Genomic DNA, 27,712 nt, shown 5'->3' with positions numbered 1-27,712 from the left:
GTTACAGCTAGACACTGTAATGATGAGGGCTCGAATTTCGGACCCTCGAAGGGTAGCCTTGTTGCTAGCCCTGAGAAAGTGTCGTCCGAATCACACGGTAACGGCGCTGTCGGTCATGTCACTCTTGGGTCTCATGTCGTCAGCCCATTCCGTGGTTCCGCTGGGACTCCTGTGCATGCGCAGGATGCAGCGATGGTTCGCCCAACTAAGACTAGACCCAGTGTGTCAACTTCATCGGTTGGTGGTGGTTCCCCTCTCGCTCAGTGCAGATCTGAACTATTGGAGAGACCCGCGCATTCTAACGCACGGAGTCCCGATAGGCAAAGTGTCCTCCTACATTCCAGTGTTTACAGATGCCTCTCTGACTGGATGGGGAGGGACATGTCAGACCCAAGCGATAGGAGGTGTGTGGCCTCTTTCGAGTCGCCACATCAACCTCTTGGAGTTGGAAACGGTTCGACTGGTTCTGACCCACTTCGCGTCTACCCTTCGGGGTCGCGATGTGTTGGTCTGGTCAGACAACCGGACCACAGTAGCTCACATAAATCGCCAGGGAGGAGTCAGGTCTCCTGCTCTCCACCGGGCGGCAGAGGAATTGTGGCTGTGGGCTCACGAGCACCTTCGCTCATTGAGAGCAGCACACATTCCGGGCTACTTGAACGTAGGAGCAGACCTCACGTCGCGAGGGGGTCCTCGAGACGACGAGTGGCGTCTGCATCCGGACATTGTTCTCCAGATTTGGGAACAATTCGGGAGAGCCGAGGTGGATCTATTCGCGTCATGCGTGAACGCGCAATGTCCCCTATGGTTCTCTCTGAGAGAACAGGACGAACCGCCACTGGGAAGAGACGCATTTGCGCACCACCCGAGGCCGAGAGTTCTTCTGTATGCATTCCCTCCGCTGTCCTGCATTCTCCCACTGTTAGCCAGGGTGAGATCAGGAGGGCTGTCAATAATATTGATAGCCCCCGATCGCCCAGGGGCTCCATGGTTTGCGGAGATGAGTCAGATGTTGATTGCACCTCCTTGGACAATTCCACATCGACGGGACGCATTGTCTCAGGCGGGGGGTTCGATAGGGCAATTGCCCATAATTGACCAACCACTGAAGGCTTGGCTCCTGAGAGGGACAGGCTAGAGCGCCGTGGGTTATCTGATTCAGTAATCAGGACCATACAGGGTTCACGTGCCAGTTCCACTTCCAGGGTGTATGCCAGTAGATGGAACGTCTTTTCACAGTGGTGTGTCACACAGAGTGTAGACCCCATGAGCTGTTAGGTTGAGAGTGTTCTCTCTTTCCTGCAGTTTATGTTTGATAAGCAGCGATCGCCCGCCACCATTAAGTTGTTTGCAGCGGCGATTTCAGCCACCCTCTAGTGAAACGTTTCTTATTGGGAACGCGGCGGCTTAGGCCAATGCCTAGAGCCATGCTTCCTCAGTGGGATTTGGCTTTGGTACTCGAAGCGCTATGTAAGTCGCCGTTCAAGCCATTGAATCAAATACCCCTCAAGATGCTGTCTATGAAGACAGCACTGTTGCTCGCTTTGACTACGGCTAAGCGTGTTAGTGATTTGTGACCCGACTGCCTTGCCATTAATGGCGATCTGAGCAGAGCGGTGTTACGTTCTAACCCGGCATTTGTGCCGACGGTTATTAAGAGCTCATATAGATCACAGACCGTGGAGCTGTGGGATTTTTCTCCCCCTCCTCATAGGGAGAGGAGTGAGGAAAGGCTATAAGAGCTCACTCCACTCGTGGAGTAGCGGCTTCTACTGCCCTTTTCAGAGGAACAGGGGTAGAGGATATATGTGCAGCGGCGTCATGGTCGTCACCGTCTCCATTTATCCGTTTCTATCTCTTGGATATGTCTTCTAACTCTTTGGCTCAGTCTGTACTCAGCGTGGCTGAGGGGAGGACTTGAGCTAGGAGAGAGGAATGCAGGACTGAGGAGACAGGTCTCTTTCAGGTCCGCTTCTGATGGAAGGACATATTCTGGTATGACTCCTGACTGACATGTTCAGTACAGTAGAGGGCATGTATTGATCTGCCCACCAGTGAATAACTGGGTTGAGGCGGAATGATGAGGGATAATAGTAGTAACCTTGGTTACAGTACTATTTGACCCGTCATGACAATTTTGACGGAATGTGACGTCATCTATCTGCTTGTTCAGATTAGTATGAATCATGTTCTGGGATCTGCCCACTAATCTCTGGGGTTCCACTGATTGAGTGAGGCGGCCTACCATGTACACAATGTAGAGTGGTCGGTATTATTGTGACAGGATTTTGAGGTACCATCTATCTGCTAGTACAGATTAGTATGGCCGGTATTCTGGTGATCTGCCCAATAGTCATTGGTGTTGCCATTGGACTAGGTGGGGCGGGTTTTTAACCGATGACGCAGTATATTGTGACACTTGTATTGTCATACAGTGGTTGCAGTACTGCGGGACTTGGTTGCAGCCATTGCTAGACCTGACCTTTTTGTTTGGATGGGAAGTGTTGAGCTCGGCAGGGAGTACATTTTGGAGCGCTACGCTCCGCCTTAAACCAATAGGAGCAGAGCTCCCCTATGGGGCTCCGCTCCACTCATTGAACTGGAGTTACACTCCGGTAACTATCGTTTTCCCGCAATGTTTTTAAAAGTTTCTTATTCAATACACCAGCCAGCTGGTGGCGATAATGCACCATTAACATTGGATGACAACCGCCGCTAAACCCCATCGAATAAGAAGCATGTGCTGTCGCGAAATCAGGATTGTCGAACGACACTAAAGTACTGTAGCCTACTCCGGTTTACTTTTGTGTATTATATTATAGTCTACACATCCAAGAGTCACTCTCATTGAACAAAGACTCAAACGGGTAGGTAACATGTCCATATTTGATTTATTCTGTTATAATGCTGTATGCTATGTTGTGTTGGCGCTGTATTAGCAGTTTCCTTCTGAGATAGCCTGTGATAATGCCTGTAGATCTTTTGTCACTAACAACAACATTAACTGAATCTTTATCTCACTTTTAGCTAGTTGAATCCAAGAAAATGGTGGCTGGTGAGTATAGTTCATTGTTTGGGGTTAGTTTTGGCAAGGTAACTGCTTTGTCAAGAAAAATATTGCATTAGTTTAGTTAACCATAATGATGATGACCTATGTACTGAATGCTTGTTTCTCTATTTAGTATCGGTGATTGCCATGGCAGTTGGAACTGGTAAAGTGTCATTTTACCAATTCTTCTAAGAATGAATAGCCTACAGATACATGACTGTAAAAAGGGCTAGCTGGAGCCATCTGAGTGGTTGGCCTTAGATGCCCTCACCAATTAGTGACTTAATGCTGACTCTACTTTGGTCTGACCCCACTACAGGCGGTCCGGCAAGAACCAGGCAGATGTGTTCATATCCAGAGTTTTACCACCACCCATAGTATTAACACACAGACACACTCTTCAGTTATTTAGAAATATACTTTTTCTAAACGGAATAACTAACTTTTGAGGTATGACATGCTGTATGTGAACCTAACAGTTGGATATTAAATATTACCCATCTAAGAGAGAAGTTGTTGGGCTCATCCTTATATCCATGCCTTCCAGTACTATTAGTAACTAAGCATCGTTTAGCAGCACAAAACCCCCAACAGTAGGCCCAACTCACTTTCTTAGACGCACGCACAATCTTCCTAGTGAACAGCCAACTTGGTCACCAGCCAAAACTTGCGTCGTCTTCTTCCGATTAAAACACGCCATAGACTGGTGGCCCGTGACTCAGCATAATGGAATCCTGATATTTGTTACTACAAAACTCCAATGTCAAAACAAATGTTTGTCACTTTATTACAATTTAAACAACAGTATGGGGAGACATGTCTACAATCTGCATTCTGCACTGTAATTTTGCCCTCGTGCACATGACAGTAGTGCCATATCTGCTTATGGGAGGTGTGACCCAGAACTCCTGTGTTTTTGTTTGCTTGTTGAAAGGTTTGTTGTTTGGGCCTGACAGGTACAGCTGCATTGCTCATGGCCCCTGTTGCTTTGGGAGTGATGGGGTTTGGTGCTGGTGGGGTTGCAGCTGGATCAACCGCAGCAGGCATGATGTCTTCTGCAGCCGTGGCCAATGGAGGTGGGGTAGCAGCAGGGAGCCTTGTTGCTGCTCTACAGTCAGCAGGTAAAGATGACAAGAAATTGCATTTTTCAATGTAATGTAAACTAAATTTATCAGGACAGTCTTGTGGTTCTGTCATGATTTTAACTAGTGTGTTGGACATAAATAGGCCTAATCTGGTTGCTGTTCCTCTAGGAGCTGCAGGACTCACTAGTGTGGCCACAGTGGTTGTGGGAAGTGTAGGAGCGGCAGCCGGTGGAGCGGTGGGATGGGTGACGTCGAAGTTCAGGGGGTGACCTCAACATTCAGCCCTATTGACGCTGGGGTCTCATCCTCGCTATGATTATATTGATAATATCATTGATTATACTGAATATTTGGCTTCGTCCCATACTGTATGTGCTGAGCTGTAGGATAGAAAAGTTGACTATAGCACACAGTGTTATGAGGGTACTGAATGTTCTCATTGATTTCTGACTGATAAAGAGGATGTGTTGAGGTTGATTAGTGAAAAGATCAGTGAGTATTGCAATGCATTCCCTTGCTATGAAGACTGAAGAAAAATAAATATATTTTCAATTTGCCAAGGAGGTTGTGCTTATTGGTCAATTCCATTTTAATTTGGTCAATATAAGAGATTAATTGAAATTCGATTACATTTTAATGTAGTGAAAATGCATGAAAACTAAAGGATTTGTCTGTATAAAATGACATTTGTGATTGCAGATTTATAGGCTATAAATATTATTGTAGGCCAACTAATGTGGACGGGGGCCCATTCCATTGAAAATCAGTTCAATGTCTTGGTTTGAAGTTACTTTGAGATCATTGATTTGGGCATGGAATTTACATGTTAAATATCGTATTTACTTCCAGTTCTTTTTAGAGAGAGAGAGAGTAGACTGTTGCTTCTCTGTATTCTGATCTTGGAATTCTCATGTGGGGCCATCACATGTGAGTCATGACACTGAACAATCCTAAGGGTGCAGTGTTTCAGCATGATAAAGTTTAATGAGGTTGGAGGAGGGTTTGGGGGGAGGGTGTGGTAGAAGTTAGGGATTTCTTTGTTTTTGAATTTAATTTTCATGGTAGTACAGAATTGGGCAGATCATGATTGAGGGTACATTCCAGCACAGTAGGTGGCGGCATGCACTTTAAACATTTGTTTGCCGACTGCAATGATATCATAGAGGTAGAGTAATCCCACAGAACAATGACCGATATTTCACCGGAGGTATAAATGTGAAGCATCCGCCTTGCTTTTCCACTCACTACCAAATATGGTAGTGAGAGGAAGCCCACTGGCTGGAGGTGGGAGAAGATGGAACAAGATGGATTTTGGCCGTCATTCTGCAGATTTTCTCATCGATGAAATTTTTGATCTCAATGCAATTTTCTGTTCCCAAAACTAGAATATGTTATGAACAGAGTGGGTAAAGTTTTATAGAGTTTACTCTTTGTACAAGTTTTTAAAAATTGCGTTGTTTAGGAGTGCAAAGGAAAATTTTGTTATTGGGCACAAACACTTCATAGTAGGCTTTCCCTAACGGAAGTATGCAGATGCATGCTAGAACGCACCAATAGGATCTCGCTAGCTCGTGCTTGGCTCTGCCCACCTCCTTTCTTGTTCTACCCACTATGACTCATTTGTTCCCATTGGAAACGACAGGTTGTGGTCTATCTTGGTTTAGTTATAAGAAATATTTGGTAATCCTTTTCCCTTTATCGCAAAGTATAATGGATATATATTATAGTCCAGTTGGGGGCGGTATTGCAACGGTATTGCCGACCGCTGTTAACTCCGAAGAAGATTTCCACAAATGTATTTGTCCAGTAGATGATCACAAAGTTACAGCTCTGACTCATGAACAAAAGTACTGTAGGCTACCACAGAGTTATTGACTGTACTCTGGACTTGATCATAAACATTTTGAAACAGAGTGTGATCTTACAAGAAGTGGTCTTATTTTGAGTTTTTGTGTGTCTGCGGAGCAGAAGTGTGTTTTAAGACTCAAGATATCGGAGTGAAAGTTTCCTGTGTGTGGATTTTCGTAGCAGGGCGCCTATCAAGTGGGTTATTTCTGGGGTGGCGCAAGAAATGAAGGCAGAGGATAATACTGAAGACATAGATGGAGTGGTTGGTGCACGTCGACTGACCTGTATGCTGAAAATAAATTCACTTAATCCATGCGACTGTTTTTGATGAGTCTCTCCCTTCTCATATAAAGTTAGTATTCACGAGATACCCTGTAAGAGCTTTTGTGCACAAGCCCCTTCAGTGTCATAAATGTAAAAGATTTGGTCAAGTGCAGTGGCGGCTCCTGAAAAAATTCTCAGGGGGGGCAATTTTTCTGATGATTTAGGTGACCTACACACATTTAAAAAAAGATATGTCCAGCAACAACATGAAGACAGGGGCAGCATATAAGTCAATACTGATATACACATTACTTGCTTCAAAAAGGCCTCATGGTTGAATTGGAAATATGTGCACCTGAGCATAATTCACAACAAGCAAGCAGGAGCTTTTGATAGAGGCTACTGAAAACATTGATGCAAGTTATTGGTAATAAGAAATTTTTATAGACTTCCATATTCTGCCCTCTTGTATAGATTTGTGAAAATGAACAGTGATAGACATTTTGCCTGAAAACAGAATTTGAAAATAATTTCTAGAAAAGGTAAACACAGCTATCTGTATGGCTTTGTAAAAATGAACAACCATATTCTGGCCAATTGTATAGATTTGTAAATATGAACAACCATATTCTGGCCAATTGTATAGATTTGTAAATATGAACAACCATATTCTGGCCAATTGTATAGATTTGTAAAAATGAACATGAACAGATTTTTATTTATTTTTTTACTTTAAAATAAATGAAAAATAACTATTTTAAACAACATCAACTGTGAACTGATTTGGGCGTGTGTGTGTTAAAGAGACAGACAGGGAGGGACAAAGAGAGAGAGAGGCTACATTACTTGTACTGAAACTGTTCTAGCTTGCTGCATGATCAAATTCAGCTGATGCGCATAGCAATGCACGTAATGGGCATTCTTGAAATGCTCACGCACCTTTTGCTGCACACCAGCCTTCTCTCCCCTCATCACACTGGCTCCATCGTAAGCTTGCGCAATGAGTTTGACTTTCTCGTCGTCGGCAAAAAGACTGTTCAGTCTCTCCAAAAGCACACTGGCGATTGAGACTGAGGTTGATTCCGAGATGGGAAGGAACTCAAAAAAGCGCTCCTGCACTTTGTGGTTGCTATCTATGTACCTCAGCACAAGCACCAGCTGTGTCTGTGTAGAAACGTCCGTGGTCTCGTCAGCTTGGATAGCTACGAAGTTCGCCGACTTCACCTCCTCCACAATATGTTCCCTCATGACCGCTAGCATACACTCCAGTAGCTCGTTTTGAATGGTCTTTGATGTGCCCTTGAAAACTTTAGCATTTTTAAGATGGTCATCAAACACCTCATCTAATTGTGCCACAAAGTTGACAAGTCCAAGAAAAATACCAGGGTTGGTGGAGCCCTCAGTTTCATCTTTGCCTCGCAAAGCTAGCCATCTTGACAGTAGTACGTGAATTGATTGACGCTGCTACCCGCTCTTTTCTTAGTTATGTTCATGGTTATGTTACGTATGACGAAAGCGCGTAAGTGCAAGCCCTCCCGGAACCCATAGAGATTGTATTGAAAGCTCTGATATTTGAAAAAAAAAAGATTTTACATGAGAGTCTATGAGAGACTCCTGGGCGATTTTCAACCTGACTGAAATCGCCCCAAAAGGTGCGGGGCCATTTGCAGCACGACTTTAGCCTGATTGGACATTTAGTGGCAGATCAGACGTCTAGATTAGAACACTGATAACTACTGTTGCCGTGATATAATTGATTAGAAAAAAAATCCCTTCCTTTTCCCGTTTGGCAGTGCGTCGCCCATATCGCCCTAATGAACACACCGCCCCTGGTCAAGTGTGTGCAGAAGGAAAGAATATCGTAAACCAGATGACGTGAAATGCTGCAACTGTGGAGGTGAACATGCGCCTAGAGTGCCCTGTTAGGGTGAATGAGAATGAGGTGGTTAAGGAGAGTCCAGCGTGTATCCTATCTGGAGGCGGTGAGAAGATTGGAAGTAACGAATGGCGGGGAAGAAACAATGGTAATAGAGCCACCACGACCAGTGAAGGTTTCTCATCAACCGAGGGATAGTGAAATACTACATGTTAAAAAGGTGGACTTTGTATTATTTATTGCAATGGTCATAAACCGTACAGCACACGTGGAGAAGAAGTCTAAGAAAATTGGAATCATTGTGAATGCAGCTGAACGTTTTTGGGGTCTTTGTGATTTCACGGCCGTGCAAGAAATCCTGTCAGTGAATGGACCGCCATCTGTGTAGGGATGTATTTTGGAGTGGACTGTGATTGAAGAAGTGGGATGGGTTTTCTTAGTTGACCTGTTTTATTTTTTATGATGTCGTTTTGTCGCAATGTTTTTTAAAGTTTCTTATTCAATACACCAGCCAGCTGGTGGCGATAATGAACCATTAACATTGGATGACAACCGCCGCTAAACCCCATCGAATAAGAAGCATGTGCTGTCGCGAAATCAGGATTGTCGAATGACACTAAAGTACTGTAGCCTACTCCGGTTTACTTTTGTGTATTATATTATAGTCTACACATCCAAGAGTCACTCTCATTGAACAAAGACTCAAACGGGTAGGTAACATGTCCATATTTGATTTATTCTGTTATAATGCTGTATGCTATGTTGTGTTGGCGCTGTATTATCAGTTTCCTTCTGAGATAGCCTGTGAGAATGCCTGTAGATCTTTTGTCACTAACAACAACATTAACTGAATCTTTATCTCACTTTTAGCTAGTTGAATCCAAGAAAATGGTGGCTGGTGAGTATAGTTCATTGTTTGGGGTTAGTTTTGGCAAGGTAACTGCTTTGTCAAGAAAAATATTGCATTAGTTTAGTTAACCATAATGATGATGACCTATGTACTGAATGCTTGTTTCTCTATTTAGTATCGGTGATTGCCATGGCAGTTGGAACTGGTAAAGTGTCCTTTTACCAATTCTTCTAAGAATGAATAGCCTACAGATACATGACTGTAAAAAGGGCTAGCTGGAGCCATCTGAGCGGTTGGCCTTAGATGCCCTCACCAATTAGTGACTTAATGCTGACTCTACTTTGGTCTGACCCCACTACAGGCGGTCCGGCAAGAACCAGGCAGATGTGTTCATATCCAGAGTTTTACCACCACCCATAGTATTAACACACAGACACACTCTTCATTTATTTAGAAATATACTTTTTCTAAACGGAATAACTAACTTTTGAGGTATGACATGCTGTATGTGAACCTAACAGTTGGATATTAAATATTACCCATCTAAGAGAGAAGTTGTTGGGCTCATCCTTATATCCATGCCTTCCAGTACTATTAGTAACTAAGCATCGTTTAGCAGCACAAAACCCCCAACAGTAGGCCCAACTATTCCTGCCATCCAGGACCTCTATACCAGGCGGTGTCAGAGGAAGGCCCTCAAAATTGTCAAAGACTCCAGCCACCCTAGTCATAGACTGTTCTCTCTGCTACCGCACGGCAAGCGGTACCGGAGTGCCAAGTCTAGGTCCAAAATACTTCTCAACAGCTTCTACCCCCAAGCCATAAGACTCCTGAACAGCTAATCATGGCTACCCGGACTATTTGCACTGCCCCCCCCACCCCATCCTTTTTACGCTGCTGCTACTCTGTTAATTATTTATGCATAGTCACTTTAACTCTACCCACATGTACATATTACCTCAACTACCTCAACTAGCCGGTTTTACTTCTGCTCTTTTTTTCTCAATACTTTTTTGTTGTTGTTGTTTTATCTTTACCTTTCTTGTTAAAAATAAATGCACTGTTGGTTAAGGGCTGTAAGTAAGCATTTCACTGTAATGTCTGCACCTGTTGTATTCGGCGCATGTGACCAATAAAATTTGATTTGATTTGATTTGAACTCACTTTCTTAGACGCACGCACAATCTTCCTAGTGAACAGTCAACTTGGTCACCAGCCAAAACTTGCGTTGTCTTCTTCCGATTAAAACACTCTGACCTGGGGTGGAAGGGGTTAGTCCAAGTGTCCATTCGGGCAAGTTGATTGTTGGAAACCAGGAGGCTAAGATAGACAGCTGAGAAGGGAAGAAGTGACTTGCACATGGCTTTTATTTGATATATATATATATATATATATATATATATATATATATATATATATATATATATATATATATATATATATATATATATACTTACAATGAGGGGATTCAATTAATCTGGCCCGAGCACCTGGGTAGGTGTGTTTTGCACCGGGTGAAAGTTGATTGCATTAGTTTTGGAACCGGGCTGCTTCCTGGGCGTGAGCCAGGTGCCCCGTTCAAAGCCCATGGCCATGTCATCTCAAAACAATATTGACGTAATTAAGCACATGGAGTAATGAGTATGATTCTGTGTTTTCACATGTACAATTGATTTGCTTTTGATAAAAATGCTTTATCTGCCTTCCAAATGAAAAGTAATTTGAAAATTCTAACATATATGTTGTATGTTTCTGGACGATGCACCATGCTGCTTTGTTGACAACATAAGAGTGCCGCAAATTACTGTTCGATTTAAGAAGGGCGCTCCTCCCTCACCGCTTTTGCCCGTTCACGTCACGGGCCATAGACTGGTGGCCCGTGACTCAGCATAATGGAATCCTGATATTTGTTACTACAAAACTCCAATGTCAAAACAAATGTTTGTCACTTTATTACAATTTAAACAACAGAATGGGGAGACATGTCTACAATCTGCATTCTGCACTATAATTTTGCCCTCGTGCACATGACAGTAGTGCCATATCTGCTTATGGGAGGTGTGACCCAGAACTCCTGTGTTTTTGTTTGCTTGTTGAAAGGTTTGTTGTTTGGGCCTGACAGGTACAGCTGCAATGCTCATGGCCCCTGTTGCTTTGGGAGTGATGGGGTTTGGTGCTGGTGGGGTTGCAGCTGGATCAACCGCAGCAGGCATGATGTCTTCTGCAGCCGTGGCCAATGGAGGTGGGGTAGCAGCAGGGAGCCTTGTTGCTGCTCTACAGTCAGCAGGTAAAGATGACAAGAAATTGAATTTTTCAATGTAATGTAAACTAAATTCATCAGGACAGTCTTGTGGTTCTGTCATGATTTTAACTAGTGTGTTTGACATAAATAGGCCTAATCTGGTTGCTGTTCCTCTAGGAGCTGCAGGACTCACTAGTGTGGCCACAGTGGTTGTGGGAAGTGTAGGAGCGGCAGCCGGTGGAGCGGTGGGATGGGTGACGTCGAAGTTCAGGGGGTGACCTCAACATTCAGCCCTATTGACGCTGGGGTCTCATCCTCGCTATGATTATATTGATAATATCATTGATTATACTGAATATTTGGCTTCGTCCCATACTGTATGTGCTGAGCTGTAGGATAGAAAAGTTGACTATAGCACACAGTGTTATGAGGGTACTGAATGTTCTCATTGATTTCTGACTGATAAAGAGGATGTGTTGAGGTTGATTAGTGAAAAGATCAGTGAGTATTGCAATGCATTCCCTTGCTATGAAGACTGAAGAAAAATAAATATATTTTCAATATGCCAAGGAGGTTGTGCTTATTGGTCAATTCCATTTTAATTTGGTCAATGTAAGAGATTAATTGAAATTCGATTACATTTTAATGTAGTGAAAATGCATGAAAACTAAAGGATTTGTCTGTATAAAATGACATTTGTGATTGCAGATTTATAGGCTATAAATATTATTATAGGCCAACTAATGTGGACGGGGGCCCATTCCATTGAAAATCAGTTCAATGTCTTGGTTTGAAGTTACTTTGAGATCATTGATTTGGGCATGGGATTTACATGTTAAATATCGTTTTTACTTCCAGTTCTTTTTAGAGAGAGAGAGTAGACTGTTGCTTCTCTGTATTCTGATCTTGGAATTCTCATGTGGGGCCATCACATGTGAGTCATGACACTGAACAATCCTAAGGGTGGAGTGTTTCAGCATGATAAAGTTTAATGAGGTTGGAGGAGGGTTTGGGGGGAGGGTGTGGTAGAAGTTAGGGATTTCTTTGTTTTTGAATTTAATTTTCATGGTAGTACAGAATTGGGCAGATCATGATTGAGGGTACATTCCAGCACAGTAGGTGGCGGCATGCACTTTAAACATTTGTTTGCCGACTGCAATGATATCATAGAGGTAGAGTAATCCCACAGAACAATGACCGATATTTCACCGGAGGTATAAATGTGAAGCATCCGCCTTGCTTTTCCACTCACTACCAAATATGGTAGTGAGAGGAAGCCCACTGGCTGGAGGTGGGAGAAGATGGAACGAGATGGATTTTGGCCGTCATTCTGCAGATTTTCTCATCGATGAAATATTTGATCTCAATGCAATTTTCTGTTCCCAAAACTAGAATATGTTATGAACAGAGTGGGTAAAGTTTTATAGAGTTTACTCTTTGTAGAAGTTTTTAAAAATTGCGTTGTTTAGGAGTGCAAAGGAAAATTGAGTTATTGGGCACAAACACTTCATAGTAGGCTTTCCCTAACGGAAGTATGCAGATGCATGCTAGAACGCACCAATAGGATCTCGCTAGCTCGTGCTTGGCTCTGCCCACCTCCTTTCTTGTTCTACCCACTATGACTAATTTGTTCCCATTGGAAACGACAGGTTGTGGTCTATCTTGGTTTAGTTATAAGAAATATTTGGTAATCCTTTTCCCTTTATCGCAAAGTATAATGGATATATATTATAGTCCAGTTGGGGGCGGTATTGCAACGGTATTGTCGACCGCTGTTAACTCCGAAGAAGATTTCCACAAACGTATTTGTCCAGTAGATGATCACAAAGTTACAGCTCTGACTCATGAACAAAAGTACTGTAGGCTACCACAGAGTTATTGACTACTCTGGACTTGATCATAAACATTTTGAAACAGAGTGTGATCTTACAAGAAGTGGTCTTATTTTGAGTTTTTGTGTGTCTGCGGAGCAGAAGTGTGTTTTAAGACTCAAGATATCGGAGTGAAAGTTTCCTGTGTGTGGATTTTCGTAGCAGGGCGCCTATCAAGTGGGTTATTTCTGGGGGGCGCAAGAAATGAAGGCAGAGGATAATACTGAAGACATCGATGGAGTGGTTGGTGCACGTCGACTGACCTGTATGCTGAAAATAATTTCACTTAATCCATGCGACTGTTTTTGATGAGTCTCTCCCTTCTCATATAAAGTTAGTATTCACGAGATACCCTGTAAGAGCTTTTGTGCACAAGCCCCTTCAGTGTCATAAATGTAAAAGATTTGGTCAAGTGTGTGCAGAAGGGAAGAATATCGTAAACCAGATGACGTGAATGCTGCAACTGTGGAGGTGAACATGCGCCTAGAGTGCCCTGTTAGGGTGAATGAGAATGAGGTGGTTAAGGAGTGTCCAGCGTGTCTCCTATCTGGAGGCGGTGAGAAGATTGGAAGTAACGAATGGCGGGGAAGAAACAATGGTAATAGAGCCACCACGACCAGTGAAGGTTTCTCATCAACCGAGGGATAGTGAAATACTACATGTTAAAAAGGTGGACTTTGTATTATTTATTGCAATGGTCATAAACCGTACAGCACACGTGGAGAAGAAGTCTAAGAAAATTGGAATCATTGTGAATGCCGCTGAACGTTTTTTGGGTCTTTGTGATTTCACGGCCGTGCAAGAAATCCTGTCAGTGAATGGACCGCCATCTGTGTAGGGATGTATTTTGGAGTGGACTGTGATTGAAGAAGTGGGATGGGTTTTCTTAGTTGACCTGTTTTATTTTTTATGATGTCGTTTTCCCGCAATGTTTTTTAAAGTTTCTTATTCAATACACCAGCCAGCTGGTGGCGATAATGAACCATTAACATTGGATGACAACCGCCGCTAAACCCCATCGAATAAGAAGCATGTGCTGTCGCGAAATCAGGATTGTCGAACGACACTAAAGTACTGTAGCCTACTCCGGTTTACTTTTGTGTAATATATTATAGTCTACACATCCAAGAGTCACTCTCATTGAACAAAGACTCAAACGGGTAGGTAACATGTCCATATTTGATTTATTCTGTTATAATGCTGTATGCTATGTTGTGTTGGCGCTGTATTATCAGTTTCCTTCTGAGATAGCCTGTGAGAATGCCTGTAGATCTTTTGTCACTAACAACAACATTAACTGAATCTTTATCTCACTTTTAGCTAGTTGAATCCAAGAAAATGGTGGCTGGTGAGTATAGTTCATTGTTTGGGGTTAGTTTTGGCAAGGTAACTGCTTTGTCTAAGAAAAATATTGCATTAGTTTAGTTAACCATAATGATGATGACCTATGTACTGAATGCTTGTTTCTCTATTTAGTATCGGTGATTGCCATGGCAGTTGGAACTGGTAAAGTGTCCTTTTACCAATTCCTCTAAGAATGAATAGCCTACAGATACATGACTGTAAAAAGGGCTAGCTGGAGCCATCTGAGTGGTTGGCCTTAGATGCCCTCACCAATTAGTGACTTAATGCTGACTCTACTTTGGTCTGACCCCACTACAGGCGGTCCGGCAAGAACCAGGCAGATGTGTTCATATCCAGAGTTTTACCACCACCCATAGTATTAACACACAGACACACTCTTCAGTTATTTAGAAATATACTTTTTCTAAACGGAATAACTAACTTTTGAGGTATGACATGCTGTATGTGAACCTAACAGTTGGATATTAAATATTACCCATCTAAGAGAGAAGTTGTTGGGCTCATCCTTATATCCATGCCTTCCAGTACTATTAGTAACTAAGCATCGTTTAGCAGCACAAAACCCCCAACAGTAGGCCCAACTCTTCCTGCCATCCAGGACCTCTATACCAGGCGGTGTCAGAGGAAGGCCCTCAAAATTGTCAAAGACTCCAGCCACCCTAGTCATAGACTGTTCTCTCTGCTACCGCACGGCAAGCGGTACCGGAGTGCCAAGTCTAGGTCCAAAAGACTTTTCAACAGCTTCTACCCCCAAGCCATAAGACTCCTGAACAGCTAATCATGGCTACCCTGACTATTTGCACTGCCTCCCCCCCCACCCCATCCTTTTTACGCTGTTGCTACTCTGTTAATTATTTATGCATAGTCACTTTAACTCTACCCACATGTACATATTACCTCAACTACCTCAACTAGCCGGTGCCCCCGCACATTGACTCTGCAACGGTACCCCCCTGTATATATAGCCTCCCTACTGTTATTTTATTTTACTTCTGCTCTTTTTTTCTCAATCCTTTTTTTTGTTGTTGTTTTATCTTTACTTTTCTTGTTAAAAATAAATGCACTGTTGGTTAAGGGCTGTAAGTAAGCATTTCACTGTAATGTCTGCACCTGTTGTATTCGGCGCATGTGACCAATAAAATTTGATTTGATTTGATTTGAACTCACTTTCTTAGACGGACGCACAATCTTCCTAGTGAACAGTCAACTTGGTCACCAGCCAAAACTTGCGTCGTCTTCTTCCGATTAAAACACTCTGACCTGGGGTGGAAGGGGTCAGTCCAAGTGTCCATTTGGGCAAGTTGATTGTTGGAAACCAGGAGGCTAAGATAGACAGCTGAGAAGGGAAGAAGTGACTTGCACATGGCTTTTATTTGATATATATATATATATATACTTACAATGAGGGGATTCAATTAATCTGGCCCGAGCACCTGGGTAGGTGTGTTTTGCACCGGGTGAAAGTTGATTGCATTCGTTTTGGACCCGGGCTGCTTCCTGGGCGTGAGCCAGGTGCCCCGTTCAAAGCCCATGGCCATGTCATCTCAAAACAATATTGACGTAATTAAGCACATGGAGTAATGAGTATGATTCTGTGTTTTCACATGTACAATTGATTTGCTTTTGATAAAAATGCTTTATCTGCCTTCCAAATGAAAAGTAATTTGAAAATTCAAACATATATGTTGTATGTTTCTGGACGATGCACCATGCTGCTTTGTTGACAACATAAGAGTGCCGCAAATTACTGTTCAATTTAAGAAGGGCGCTCCTCCCTCACCGCTTTTGCCCGTTCACGTCACGGGCCATAGACTGGTGGCCCGTGACTCAGCATAATGGAATCCTGATATTTGTTACTACAAAACTCCAATGTCAAAACAAATGTTTGTCACTTTATTACAATTTAAACAACAGAATGGGGAGACATGTCTACAATCTGCATTCTGCACTATAATTTTGCCCTCGTGCACATGACAGTAGTGCCATATCTGCTTATGGGAGGTGTGACCCAGAACTCCTGTGTTTTTGTTTGCTTGTTGAAAGGTTTGTTGTTTGGGCCTGACAGGTACAGCTGCAATGCTCATGGCCCCTGTTGCTTTGGGAGTGATGGGGTTTGGTGCTGGTGGGGTTGCAGCTGGATCAACCGCAGCAGGCATGATGTCTTCTGCAGCCGTGGCCAATGGAGGTGGGGTAGCAGCAGGGAGCCTTGTTGCTGCTCTACAGTCAGCAGGTAAAGATGACAAGAAATTGCATTTTTCAATGTAATGTAAACTAAATTCATCAGGACAGTCTTGTGGTTCTGTCATGATTTTAACTAGTGTGTTTGACATAAATAGGCCTAATCTGGTTGCTGTTCCTCTAGGAGCTGCAGGACTCACTAGTGTGGCCACAGTGTTTGTGGGAAGTGTAGGAGCGGCAGCCGGTGGAGCGGTGGGATGGGTGACGTCGAAGTTCAGGGGGTGACCTCAACATTCAGCCCTATTGACGCTGGGGTCTCATCCTCGCTATGATTATATTGATAATATCATTGATTATACTGAATATTTGGCTTCGTCCCATACTGTATGTGCTGAGCTGTAGGATAGAAAAGTTGACTATAGCACACAGTGTTATGAGGGTACTGAATGTTCTCATTGATTTCTGACTGATAAAGAGGATGTGTTGAGGTTGATTAGTGAAAAGATCAGTGAGTATTGCAATGCATTCCCTTGCTATGAAGACTGAATAAATATAAATATATTTTCAACTTGCCAATGAGGTTGTGCTTATTGGTCAATTCCATTTTAATTTGGTCAATGTAAGAGATTAATTGAAATTCGATTACATTTTAATGTAGTGGAAATGCATGAAAACTAAAGCATTTGTCTGTATAAAATGACATTTGTGATTGCAGATTTATAGGCTATAAATATTATTGTAGGCCAACTAATGTGGACGGGGGCCCATTCCATTGAAAATCAGTTCAATGTCTTGGTTTGAAGTTACTTTGAGATCATTGATTTGGGCATGGAATTTACATGTTAAATATCGTATTTACTTCCAGTTCTTTTTATTAGAAAATGTTTTATCTTTGCCAGTGGCTAGGTAAACCAACCCAAAGCGTTGATTGCACTACGTCTGCAACCAGGCCTGCGTTTTGTTAATTGTGTGGACTACCCTTTTAAAGTGAGCAGGAACCCAGTGGGCAAAACCTGGTTGAAAAGACGTCAATATGACGTCTTTTTATGACTTCTTACTCTGGTCGCAAACTGGTAGGAAAATGCCATTATTATTTATTTTTTATACAGTACCAGTCAAAAGTTTTAGAACACCTACTCATTCAAGGGTTTTTCTTCATTTTTACTGTTTTCTACGTTGTAGAATAATAGTGAAGACATCAAAACTATGAAATAACACATGTTGTAACCAAAAAGTGTTGAACAAATTAAAATATATTTTATATTTGAGGTTCTTCAAATAGCCACCCTTTGCCTTGATGACAGCTTTGCACAATCTTGGCATTCGCTCAACCAGCTTCACCTTTAATGCTTTTCCAACAGTCTTGAAGGAGTTCCCACATATGCTGAGCACTTGTTGGCTGCTTTTTCTTCACTCTGCGGTCCGACTCATCCCAAACCATCTCAATTGGGTTGAGTTCGGGGGATTGTGGAGGCCAGGTCATCTGATGCAGCACTCCATCACTCTCCTTCTTGGTAAAATAGCCCTTACACAGCCTGTTGAAAAACAAATAATAGTCCCTCTAAGGCCAAACCAGATGGGATGGCGTATCACTGCAGAATGCTGTGGTAGCCATGCTGGTTAAGCGTGCTTTGAGTTCTAAACAAATCACAGACAGTGTCACCAGCAAAGCACACCATAACACCTCCTCCTCCGTGCTTTACGGTGGGAGCTACACATGCAGAGATAATCCGTTCACCAAGTCTCACAAAGACACAGTGGTTGGAACCAAAAATCTCCAATTTGGACTCCAGACCAAAGGACACATTTCCACCGGTCTAATGTCCATTGCTCGTGTTTCTTGGCCCAAGCAGGTCTCTTCTTCTTATTGGTGTCCTTTAGTAGTGTTTTTTTGCAGCAATTCGACCATGAAGGCCTGATTTACACAGTCCCCTGAACAGTTGATGTTGAGATGTTTCTGTGACTTGAACTCCGTGAAGCATTTATTTGGTCTGCAATTTCTGAGGCTGGTAACTCTAATGAACTTATCCTCTGCAGCAGAGGTAGCTCTAGGTCTTCCATTCCTGTGGCGGTCCTCATGAGAGCCAGTTTCATCATAGCGCTTGATGCAATATTTAAAATACAATCAAGGGAAAACACAGGTTGGAAAGCAAAAATGGATCCTGCTGAAAAGAGAAGACTAATCTGTCTGTAGGCTACCAAGTTATCAACTTCCAAATAGGCCTATTGAGTGAACAGCATTGTTTTACAAAGTAAAACAAGAGAGATAAGCTTTTGGCACGAGTGAGCTGCGCATCATTGGGTGAGTCAGTGAAGCTGGAAATATTTTTTAGGACTATAATTTCCTCCTCATATTGTACAATATGTGTATCTCCACAAGGTCGTTTTGATTGATTTCAGATACTCAGTTTGTCAGTGTCAAAGTACCCTGTCATTTCGATCATTTGTGAGGTATTAAATAAGTATCCAGTCATCTAAAATTATGTAGAATTGCATGAAATTCGTTGAAAATTTTCCTGAACCCTAGGCTATAAAAAATTTGTTCAGGTACCTAAGAGCCACCCAGGTCACCCCTCTCTCGGGCTTACTTTTTGTTCCGGCACTTCCCAATTGACAAATTAAGCACTGGGCACTACAGAGGGTAGTGCGTACAGCGCAGTACATCACTGGGGCCAAACATCCTGACATCTAGGACCTCTATACCAGGTGGTGTCAGAGAAAGGCCCTAAACATTGGGTGGCTGGAGTCTTTCACAAGTCATAGACTGTTCTCTCTGCTACTGCATGGCAAGTGGTACCAGAGCGCCAAGTCTGGGACCAAAAGGCTCCTGAACAGCTTCTACCCCCAAGCCATAAGACTGCTGAACAGTTCATCAAATGGCTACCCGGACTATTTATATTGACACCCTTTTTATTTGTTACTTAATATTTTTCAACAAACTCCCTTGCACTGGCTCTATGCACACTCACTAGACTCTATCTACACACTCATACATACTACACTGACACTCCAACACACACTACATACGCTCACACACACGCATATTGACCCCACACACACTCACACAGACACACTTTCACACTCTTCACATACGCTGCTGAACACTGTTTATTATCTATCCTGATTGCCTAGTCACTTTTACCCCTACCTACATGTACATAATGTATTACCTCAATTACCTCCACTATCTCGTACCCCTGCAAATTGACTCGGTACTGGTACTCCTTGTATATTGCCTTGTTATTTTGTGTTACTATTTCCTATTTCCTATTTTTAACTCTGCATTGTTGAGAATGGGGCTCCTAAGTAAGCATTTCACGGTAAAGTCTACACATGTTGTTTTCGGCATGTGACCAATAACTTTTTATTTTATTTTATATCAAACTAAATAGGCCCGAGCCCAGAATGTTGACTACAGTATGCCATGAGACCCTAAACCGCTTTGGTGCGCTCTGCCAGCTGTTGTTTGCCAACTGTTGTTTGCCAACTGTGCTAAGCTGAATCATGCAAACCCTGCTGAAAAAGAACATTACTCCAGTTGTAATGGTTTTCGTGTCTTATATTCAATGAGTGTATGGCCCACAAATACTATGCACATGTTTATATACACTGAACAAAAATATAAACGCAACATGCAACAATTTCAAAAATACAGTTCATATAATTTACAGTTCATATAAAGAAGTCAGTCAACTGAAATAAATTCATTAGGCCCTAATCTATGGATTTCACATGACTGGTCAGGGGTGCAGCCACGGGTGGGCCTGGGATCCAGGCCCACCCATTGGGGAGCCAGGCCCAGCCAATCAGAATGAGTTCATCCCCACAAAATGGGTTTATTACAGACAGAAATACTCCTCAGCACCCCCCCAAAAAGACGTCATGATAAAGACGTCTTAATCTGGTTGTGATCTGGTTATATGAAGTGCATACCAGATTTCAACCAGAAAAATACGTATTTTATAACGTTGTATGCCCACTGGGAAGAACAACACACACCTAGGGAAAATTTGGGGAGAGATTGGAAAACCTTGTCTCTCAGAGAGGACTTTTTCAATATCATAAATTATCATAAACAAATAATTTTGTTGTATTTCTAAACATAAATGATCTCCAGTTTCCCAAAAGCATTGTAGCACTAAGATCACCTTTCATCCATTTAGTTTTAATGGAATTAAGATGATCTTAGTGCTACGATGCTTTTGGGAAACCCAGCCCTGTTGGGAAGCATCAGGAAACAGGCTGCTTGGGAAGGAGCCATACGCTGCATTCATAACCAAGTGGGAGGTGGGAATTTAACAGTTGTGAAGTTGTAAATACTAGTTGAATGCATTCATGTGCTTTGAACTCGTTGAGAAACTAAAAGTACAGCTATCATGCTTGCAAACAAATTATAGTGTTCAAAAACCACATTAGATTGCTTTTTATAAATAATATTTTGTTGCATTTTAACTGCAACAATAAAACTTATCGAGGTCATTTCCTTAATAGGTGACCGGTGACATCAGAGGTCACCATGTGGGAGAATTCAGAGCTCGGAATGATAGACGAATTTCCCACTATCAATTACCCATTGGAGGGGCCGTTCAAGTGGATTTTTCCCTTTCGTGTGGTAAATTCCCACTTCCCACATGGTTATGAACGCAGCAATAGACCATATATACAGGGAGGAGTAAGTCCTCTGACATCACATTGCTTGGTTTGTGTGTTTGACTGAGGCTCCTTCAGTTTCAAGAACGTCAATGGACAACATCAACATGGGTGAGCTTTATTGATCAATAACTCTGTGTAATATTGGGAAGTATTTGGCATAATAAACACGTTTCCATCAACAGTTTTTATGCGCGTAAAGTCATACTGTATAAAAAAACAGAGGATTTGATCCTGAGGTGCGTTCAGTTCGCTTGAACGTTTGCTATGTTGCGGAATGGTTTGTACTGAACGAGGGAGGGAGGGAGGGGTTGGTTATGGGTTGGGGAACGCTGTCACCTTTAAATACGTCACTCATTGCTTCAAGCCACACCTCGGCACACCCACCAAACGGGAGAAAACGTACAGTGCATTTGGAAAGTATTCAGACCCTGATATGAGGATTTGTGATAAAATATTCATTAAGGTGTGTAAACTCCTAAGCTGAATGAGTGACAATGAACAGGGACACACCATGTGTTAGTGGTATCACGAGTGAGGAAAAGAAGGTCAGTGTGCCAAGATAGATTTGGGGCCACTGGTGCTAATCTTAGGATGGGTGCGTGATGGAATGGCCTGGCTAGGGTGCCACACGACACCAAGGAGAGGAATGATATGTAGGAAGTGAGTGGCAGTTTAGTAATAGTTAGCAACTGGGTATGATAAAAGTAGGTTGGAAGGGCATTATATAAGTTGAAAGATGTGGTAAGGAAGTCATTCATATGATAAGAGGCAAAGCACGTTTGTCTTATTATATGATCCAGTACTGAAATAAATGTAAATCAAACTTCCATCTGAGTGTCGACTGCTCTCTTGCATCCTGAACTTCTCAATACCAGAAACTCATCATAACAGACCCCTTCCCTTTTTTCCCACATTTTGTTACATAACAGCCTTATTCTTCACACCATACCCCATAATGACAAAGTTAAAACAGGTTTTTAGAAATTGTTGCACATTTATATATAACAAAAAGTATTGCTATGAGACTCAATTGAGCTCAGGTGCCTGCTGTTTCCATTGATCATCCTTGAGATGTTTCTACAACTTGATTGGAGTCCACCTGTGGTAAATTCAATTGATTGGGCATGATTTGGAAAAGCACACACCTGTCTACATAAGGTCCCACAGTTGACAGTGTATGTCAGCTCAAAAACCAAGCCATGAAGTTGAAGGAATTGTCCGTCGAGTTCCGAGACAGGATTGTGTTGAGGCACAGATCTGGGGAAGGGTACCAAAACATTTCTGCAGCATTGAAGGTCCCCAAGAACACCGTGGCCTCCATCATTCTTAAATGGAAGAAGTTTGGAACCACCAAGACTCTTCCTAGAACCACCAAAACTGAGCAACCAGGGGAGAAGGGCCTTGGTCAGGGAGGTGACCAAGAACCCAATGGTAACTGACAGAGCCCCAGAGTTCCTCTGTGGAGATGGGAGAACCTTCCAGAACAACAATCATCTCTGCAGGACTCCACCAATCAGATCTTTATGGTAGTGGCCAGATGGAAGCCACTCCTCAGTAAAAGGCATATGACAGCCCGCTTGGAGTTTGCCAAAAGGCACCTAAAGGACTCTCAGACCAGGAGAAACAAGATTCTCTGGTCTGATGAAACCAAGATTGAACTCTTTGGCCTGAAAACCAAGCGTCACGTCTGGAGGAAACCTGGCAACATCCCCACGGTGAAGCATGGTGGTGCTAGCATCATGCTGTGGGGACTGGGAGACTAGTCAGGATTGAGGGAAAGATGAACGGAGCAAAGTACAGAGAGATCCTTGATGAAAACCTGCTCTAGAGCGCTAAGGACTTCAGACTGGGGCGAAGGTTCACCTTCCAACAGGACAACGACCCTAAGCACACAGCCAAGACAACGCAGGAGTGGCTTCAGGACAAGTCTCTGAATGTCATTGAGTAGCCCAGCTAGAGCCCGGACTTGAACCCGATCGAACATCTCTGGAGAGACCTGAAAATAGCTGTGCAGCAACGCTCCCCATCAAACCTGACAGAGCTTGAGAGGATCTGCAGAGAAGAATGGGAGAAACTCCCCAAATACAGGTGTGCCAAGTTTTTAGCGTCATACCCAAGAAGACTCAAGGCTGTAATCACTGCCAAAGGTGCTTCAACAAAGTACTGAGTAAAGAGTCTGAATACTTAAGTAAATGTCATATTTCAGTTTCTAAACATTTCTAAACCTGTTTTTGCTTTGTCATTATGGGGTATTGTGTGTAGATTGATTTTGTGGGAAATTATTTTAAAATCAATTTTAGAATAAGGCTGTAACGTAACAAAATGTGGAATAAGCCAAGGGGTCTGAATACTTTCTGAATGCACTGTAGCTCAGTCTTTGGTGTGTTCAGTTCGCTTGAACGTTTGCTACGTTGCGGAATAGTTTGTACTGAATGACACTTTTCCCCAAAATGATCTTGTACGCTCTTGAACAGACTTTGAGGTACATTTGCTACCATTTGGTGGGTGTGGCGAGGTGTGGCTTGAAGCAATGAGTGACGTATTTAAAGGACAGTGGCCATGCTGACAGCGTCCCCCAACCCCTCCCTGTTTTTCAATTGGTTGTTCAGTACATCACCGTTTCCGTTCAATTGAATGTTCCAGAACGTAAAAACATACTGAACGCAGCCCTGTTCAAGAACGTTTTGGGGTAACGTGTCGTTCAGTACAAACCGTTCCGCAACGCAGGAAACATTCAAGCGAACTGAATGCACCTGTCTGTCAAGTTGCTCGCTCACGTCTAAATTCTCAAACTAAATACATATTGCAATTCCAACCACAAAATGTCTAAATACAACAACTTGTCTAGCTAACAGCTGATGTTTGTTTTTGACTTTGTTATAAATTCTAATTCTATTTTCGAGGCTCCACATGTTGTCATGGAAAATATTAATGATATTTCCAACAAACAATGAGCAGTTGAAACTAGCCAGCCAGCTAACTAATTAACTAGCTACTTGCTATTAGCCACCGTTAGCGGTTTTCACCCAGAACATCGGATTTTCTGCCGGAATAACTGAATCACTGGACCTTAACACCGGATCTAGCTAGCCGCAACCGAATGGATGTTGCTGTAGGCTAATCACTACTGCCCCCGAAGCACCAGTTAACCTTGAGCCTTGAGCTAGCCCCGGCTATCACCTCTCTGTCTACCGGACGGGAGTAGCCAGCTAACCAGCTAACTAGCTACTTGCTATTAGCCACCGTTAGCGGCTTTTCTCCATTGTCCGTGGCCTGCACTACCTACCAGCCAGCTCTAGCCTGGACTGTTATCGGCCAGTCTGCACTGTCTGCACAGCGCGTTATCGACCCAGAACCTATCTGATTTTCTGCCAGAATCACTGGACCTTTAACACTGGATAATTGCAACTAGCTAGCTGCAACCAAATGAACGTTGTTTTTGGCTAATCAGCCTTGAGCTAGCCTTGAGTCAGGCACATCTCCCGGCTATCTACCTCTCTGTCAACCGGACGGGACCTCCTAGATTCGACACGGAGCCCTGCCGATCCATCACGACTGGTCTGCCAACGTAATCGTCTGTGGTTTCAACAGGCTTCCAGTTGCGACGACCACGAAGATCCATCTGCTAGCCCCGGCCCGCTAGCACACGCAAACAACAACCGTGCTTCCTGCTCGCTGTGCTGAAGCACCAATTTGAACTGCTCTCGGACTCACATATTGCTGTTCACTGGACCTTATGATCACTCAGCTGCACAGCTGATGCCTGCTGGACTGTTCCTTTACACGGTACCCTGTTCTGTTTAGCCTCAGGCCAAACTTTATCGCCATTACCAGTTGTTGTCTTAGCTCTCTCTAATAACACCTGTGATTGCTTTATGCCTCTCTCCCATGTCAATATGCCTTGCCTATTGCTGTTTCAGTTAGTTCTTATTATACACTGATCAAAAAAATAAAGGGAACACTAAAATAACACATCCTAGATCTGAATGAATGAAATAATCTTATTAAATACTTTTTTCTTTACATAGTTGAATGTGCTGACAACAAAATCACACACAAATGATCAATGGAAATCAAATGTATCAACCCATGGAGGTCTGGATTTGGAGTCACCCTCAAAATTAAAGTGGAAAACCACACTACAGGCTGATCCAACTTTGATGTAATGTCCTTAAAATAAGTCAAAATGAGGCTCAGTAGTGTGTGTGGCCTCCACGTGCCTGTATGACCTCCCTACAACGCCTGGGCATGCTCCTGATGAGGTGGCAGATGGTCTCCTGAGGGATCTCCTCCCAGACCTGGACTAAAGCATCCGCCAACTCCTGGACAGTCTGTGGTGCAATGTGGCGTTGGTGGATGGAGCGAGACATGATGTCCCAGATGTGCTCAATTGGATTCAGGTCTGGGGAACGGGCGGGCCAGTCCATAGCATCAATGCCTTCCTCTTGCAGGAACTGCTGACACACTCCAGCCACATGAGGTCTTGCATTGTCTTGCGTTAGGAGGAACCCAGGGCCAACCGCACCAGCATATGGTCTCACAAGGGGTCTGAGGATCTCATCTCGATACCTAATGGCAGTCAGGCTACCTCTGGCGAGCACATGGAGGGCTGTGCGGCCCCCCAAAGAAATGCCACCCCACACCATGACTGACCCACCGCCAAACCGGTCATGCTGGAGGATGTTGCAGGCAGCAGAACATTCTCCACGGTGTCTCCAGACTCTGTCACGTCTGTCACGTGCTCAGTGTGAACCTGCTTTCATCTGTGAAGAGCACAGGGTGCCAGTGGCAAATTTGCCAATCTTGGTGTTCTCTGGCAAATGCCAAACGTCCTGCACAGTGTTGGGCTGTAAGCACAACCCCCACCTGTGGACGTCGGGCCCTCATACCACCCTCATGGAGTCTGTTTCTGACCGTTTGAGCAGACACATGCACATTTGTGGCCTGCTGGAGGTCATTTTGCAGGGCTCTGGCAGTGCTCCTCCTGCTCCTCCTTGCACAAAGGCGGAGGTAGCAGTCCTGCTGCTGGGTTGTTGCCCTCCTACGGCCTCCTCCACGTCTCCTGATGTACTGGCCTGTCTTCTGGTAGCGCCTCCATGCTCTGGACACTACGCTGACAGACACAGCAAACCTTCTTGCCACAGCTCGCATTGATGTGCCATCCTGGATGAGCTGCACTACCTGAGCCACTTGTGTGGGTTGTAGACTCCGTCTCATGCTACCACTAGAGTGAAAGCACCGCCAGCATTCAAAAGTGACCAAAACATCAGCCAGGAAGCATAGGAACTGAGAAGTGGTCTGTGGTCACCACCTGCAAAACCAGTCCTTTATTGGGGGTGTCTTGCTAATTGCCTATAATTTCCACCTGTTGTCTATTCCATTTGCACAACAGCATGTGAAATGTATTGTCAATCAGTGTTGATTCCTAAGTGGACAGTTTGATTTCACAGAAGTGTGATTGACTTGGAGTTACATTGTGTTGTTTAAGTGTTCCCTTTAATTTTTTTGAGCAGTGTACAATTTCACTGTAGAACCCCAAGTCCCTCTCAAACTACCTCAAATAGTTCCTTTGTTCCACCCCCCATACACGCCAAGACCGGCTCAATCGGTGCCTCCAGTGATGCTATCTCTTTCATTGTTACCCAACGCTTAGGTTTACCTCCACTGTACTCATATCCTTCCATATACTTGTCTGTACATAATGCCCTGAATCTTTTCTACAACGCCCGGAAATCTGCCCCCTTTATTCTCTGTACCCAACGCACTAGAAGACCAGTTCTTAAAGCCTTTAGCCGTATCCTTATTCTAGTCCTCCTCTGTTCTTCTGGTGATGTAGAGGCTAACCCAGGCCCTGCAGCCCCCAGTATCACTCCTACTCCCCAGGAGATATCATTTGTTGACTTCTGTAACCGTAAAAGCCTTGGTTTTCTGCACGTTAACATCAGAAGCCTCCTTCCTAAGTTTGAGTTATTCACTGCGTTAGCACACTCCGCCAACCCTGATGTTCTAGCAGTGTCTGAATCCTGGCTTAGGAAGGCCACCAAAAATTCTGAAATTTCCATCCCCAACTACAACATTTTCCGTCTCGATAGAACTGCCAAAGGGGGTGGGGTTGCAATCTACTGTAGAGAGAGCCTGCAGAGCTCTATCATACTATCCAGGTCTGTGCCCAAACAGTTTGAGCTTCTACTTCTAAAAATCAACCTTTCCAGAAATAAGTCTCTCACTGTTGCCGCTTGCTACAGACCCCCCTCATCCCCGAGGTGTGCCCTTGACACCATATGTGAACTGATTGCACCCCATCTATCCTCAGAGTTCGTACTGCTTGGTGACCTAAACTGGGATATGCTTAACACCCCGGCCATCCTACAATCCAAACTAGATGCCCTCAATCTCACACAAATTATCAACGAACCTACCAGGTACAACCC

At 43.5% G+C, this 27,712-nt stretch overlaps 3 protein-coding genes across 3 annotated transcripts; all 3 read left to right on the top strand.

Moving 5' to 3' along the window:
* Positions 1-2,748: 2,748 nt before the first annotated feature.
* Positions 2,749-4,694, top strand: LOC311145678 (interferon alpha-inducible protein 27, mitochondrial-like). The gene is made up of 5 exons (XM_084181940.1): positions 2,749-2,867; positions 3,028-3,055; positions 3,183-3,212; positions 4,006-4,170; positions 4,303-4,694. Exons 2-5 carry the CDS (start codon positions 3,046-3,048, stop codon positions 4,401-4,403), a joined length of 306 nt encoding a protein of 101 aa, XP_084038066.1. The 5' UTR covers positions 2,749-2,867; positions 3,028-3,045; the 3' UTR covers positions 4,404-4,694.
* A 4,008-nt stretch (positions 4,695-8,702) lies between these two features.
* Positions 8,703-11,783, top strand: LOC311145677 (interferon alpha-inducible protein 27, mitochondrial-like). Its single transcript, XM_084181939.1, has 5 exons — positions 8,703-8,832; positions 8,993-9,020; positions 9,148-9,177; positions 11,095-11,259; positions 11,392-11,783. The coding sequence occupies exons 2-5, from the start codon at positions 9,011-9,013 to the stop codon at positions 11,490-11,492; spliced, it is 306 nt and encodes a 101-aa protein (XP_084038065.1). The 5' UTR covers positions 8,703-8,832; positions 8,993-9,010; the 3' UTR covers positions 11,493-11,783.
* A 2,343-nt stretch (positions 11,784-14,126) lies between these two features.
* LOC311145364 (uncharacterized protein) lies at positions 14,127-17,200 on the top strand. Its single transcript, XM_084181585.1, has 5 exons — positions 14,127-14,245; positions 14,406-14,433; positions 14,562-14,591; positions 16,516-16,680; positions 16,813-17,200. Exons 2-5 carry the CDS (start codon positions 14,424-14,426, stop codon positions 16,911-16,913), a joined length of 306 nt encoding a protein of 101 aa, XP_084037711.1. The 5' UTR covers positions 14,127-14,245; positions 14,406-14,423; the 3' UTR covers positions 16,914-17,200.
* Positions 17,201-27,712: the final 10,512 nt, after the last annotated feature.

The sequence above is a fragment of the Coregonus lavaretus genome, assembly GCF_964263955.1.
Source record: "Coregonus lavaretus genome assembly, chromosome: 18".
Taxonomy (NCBI): domain Eukaryota; kingdom Metazoa; phylum Chordata; class Actinopteri; order Salmoniformes; family Salmonidae; genus Coregonus; species Coregonus lavaretus.
This window is presented reverse-complemented; position numbering and strand designations above follow the sequence as displayed.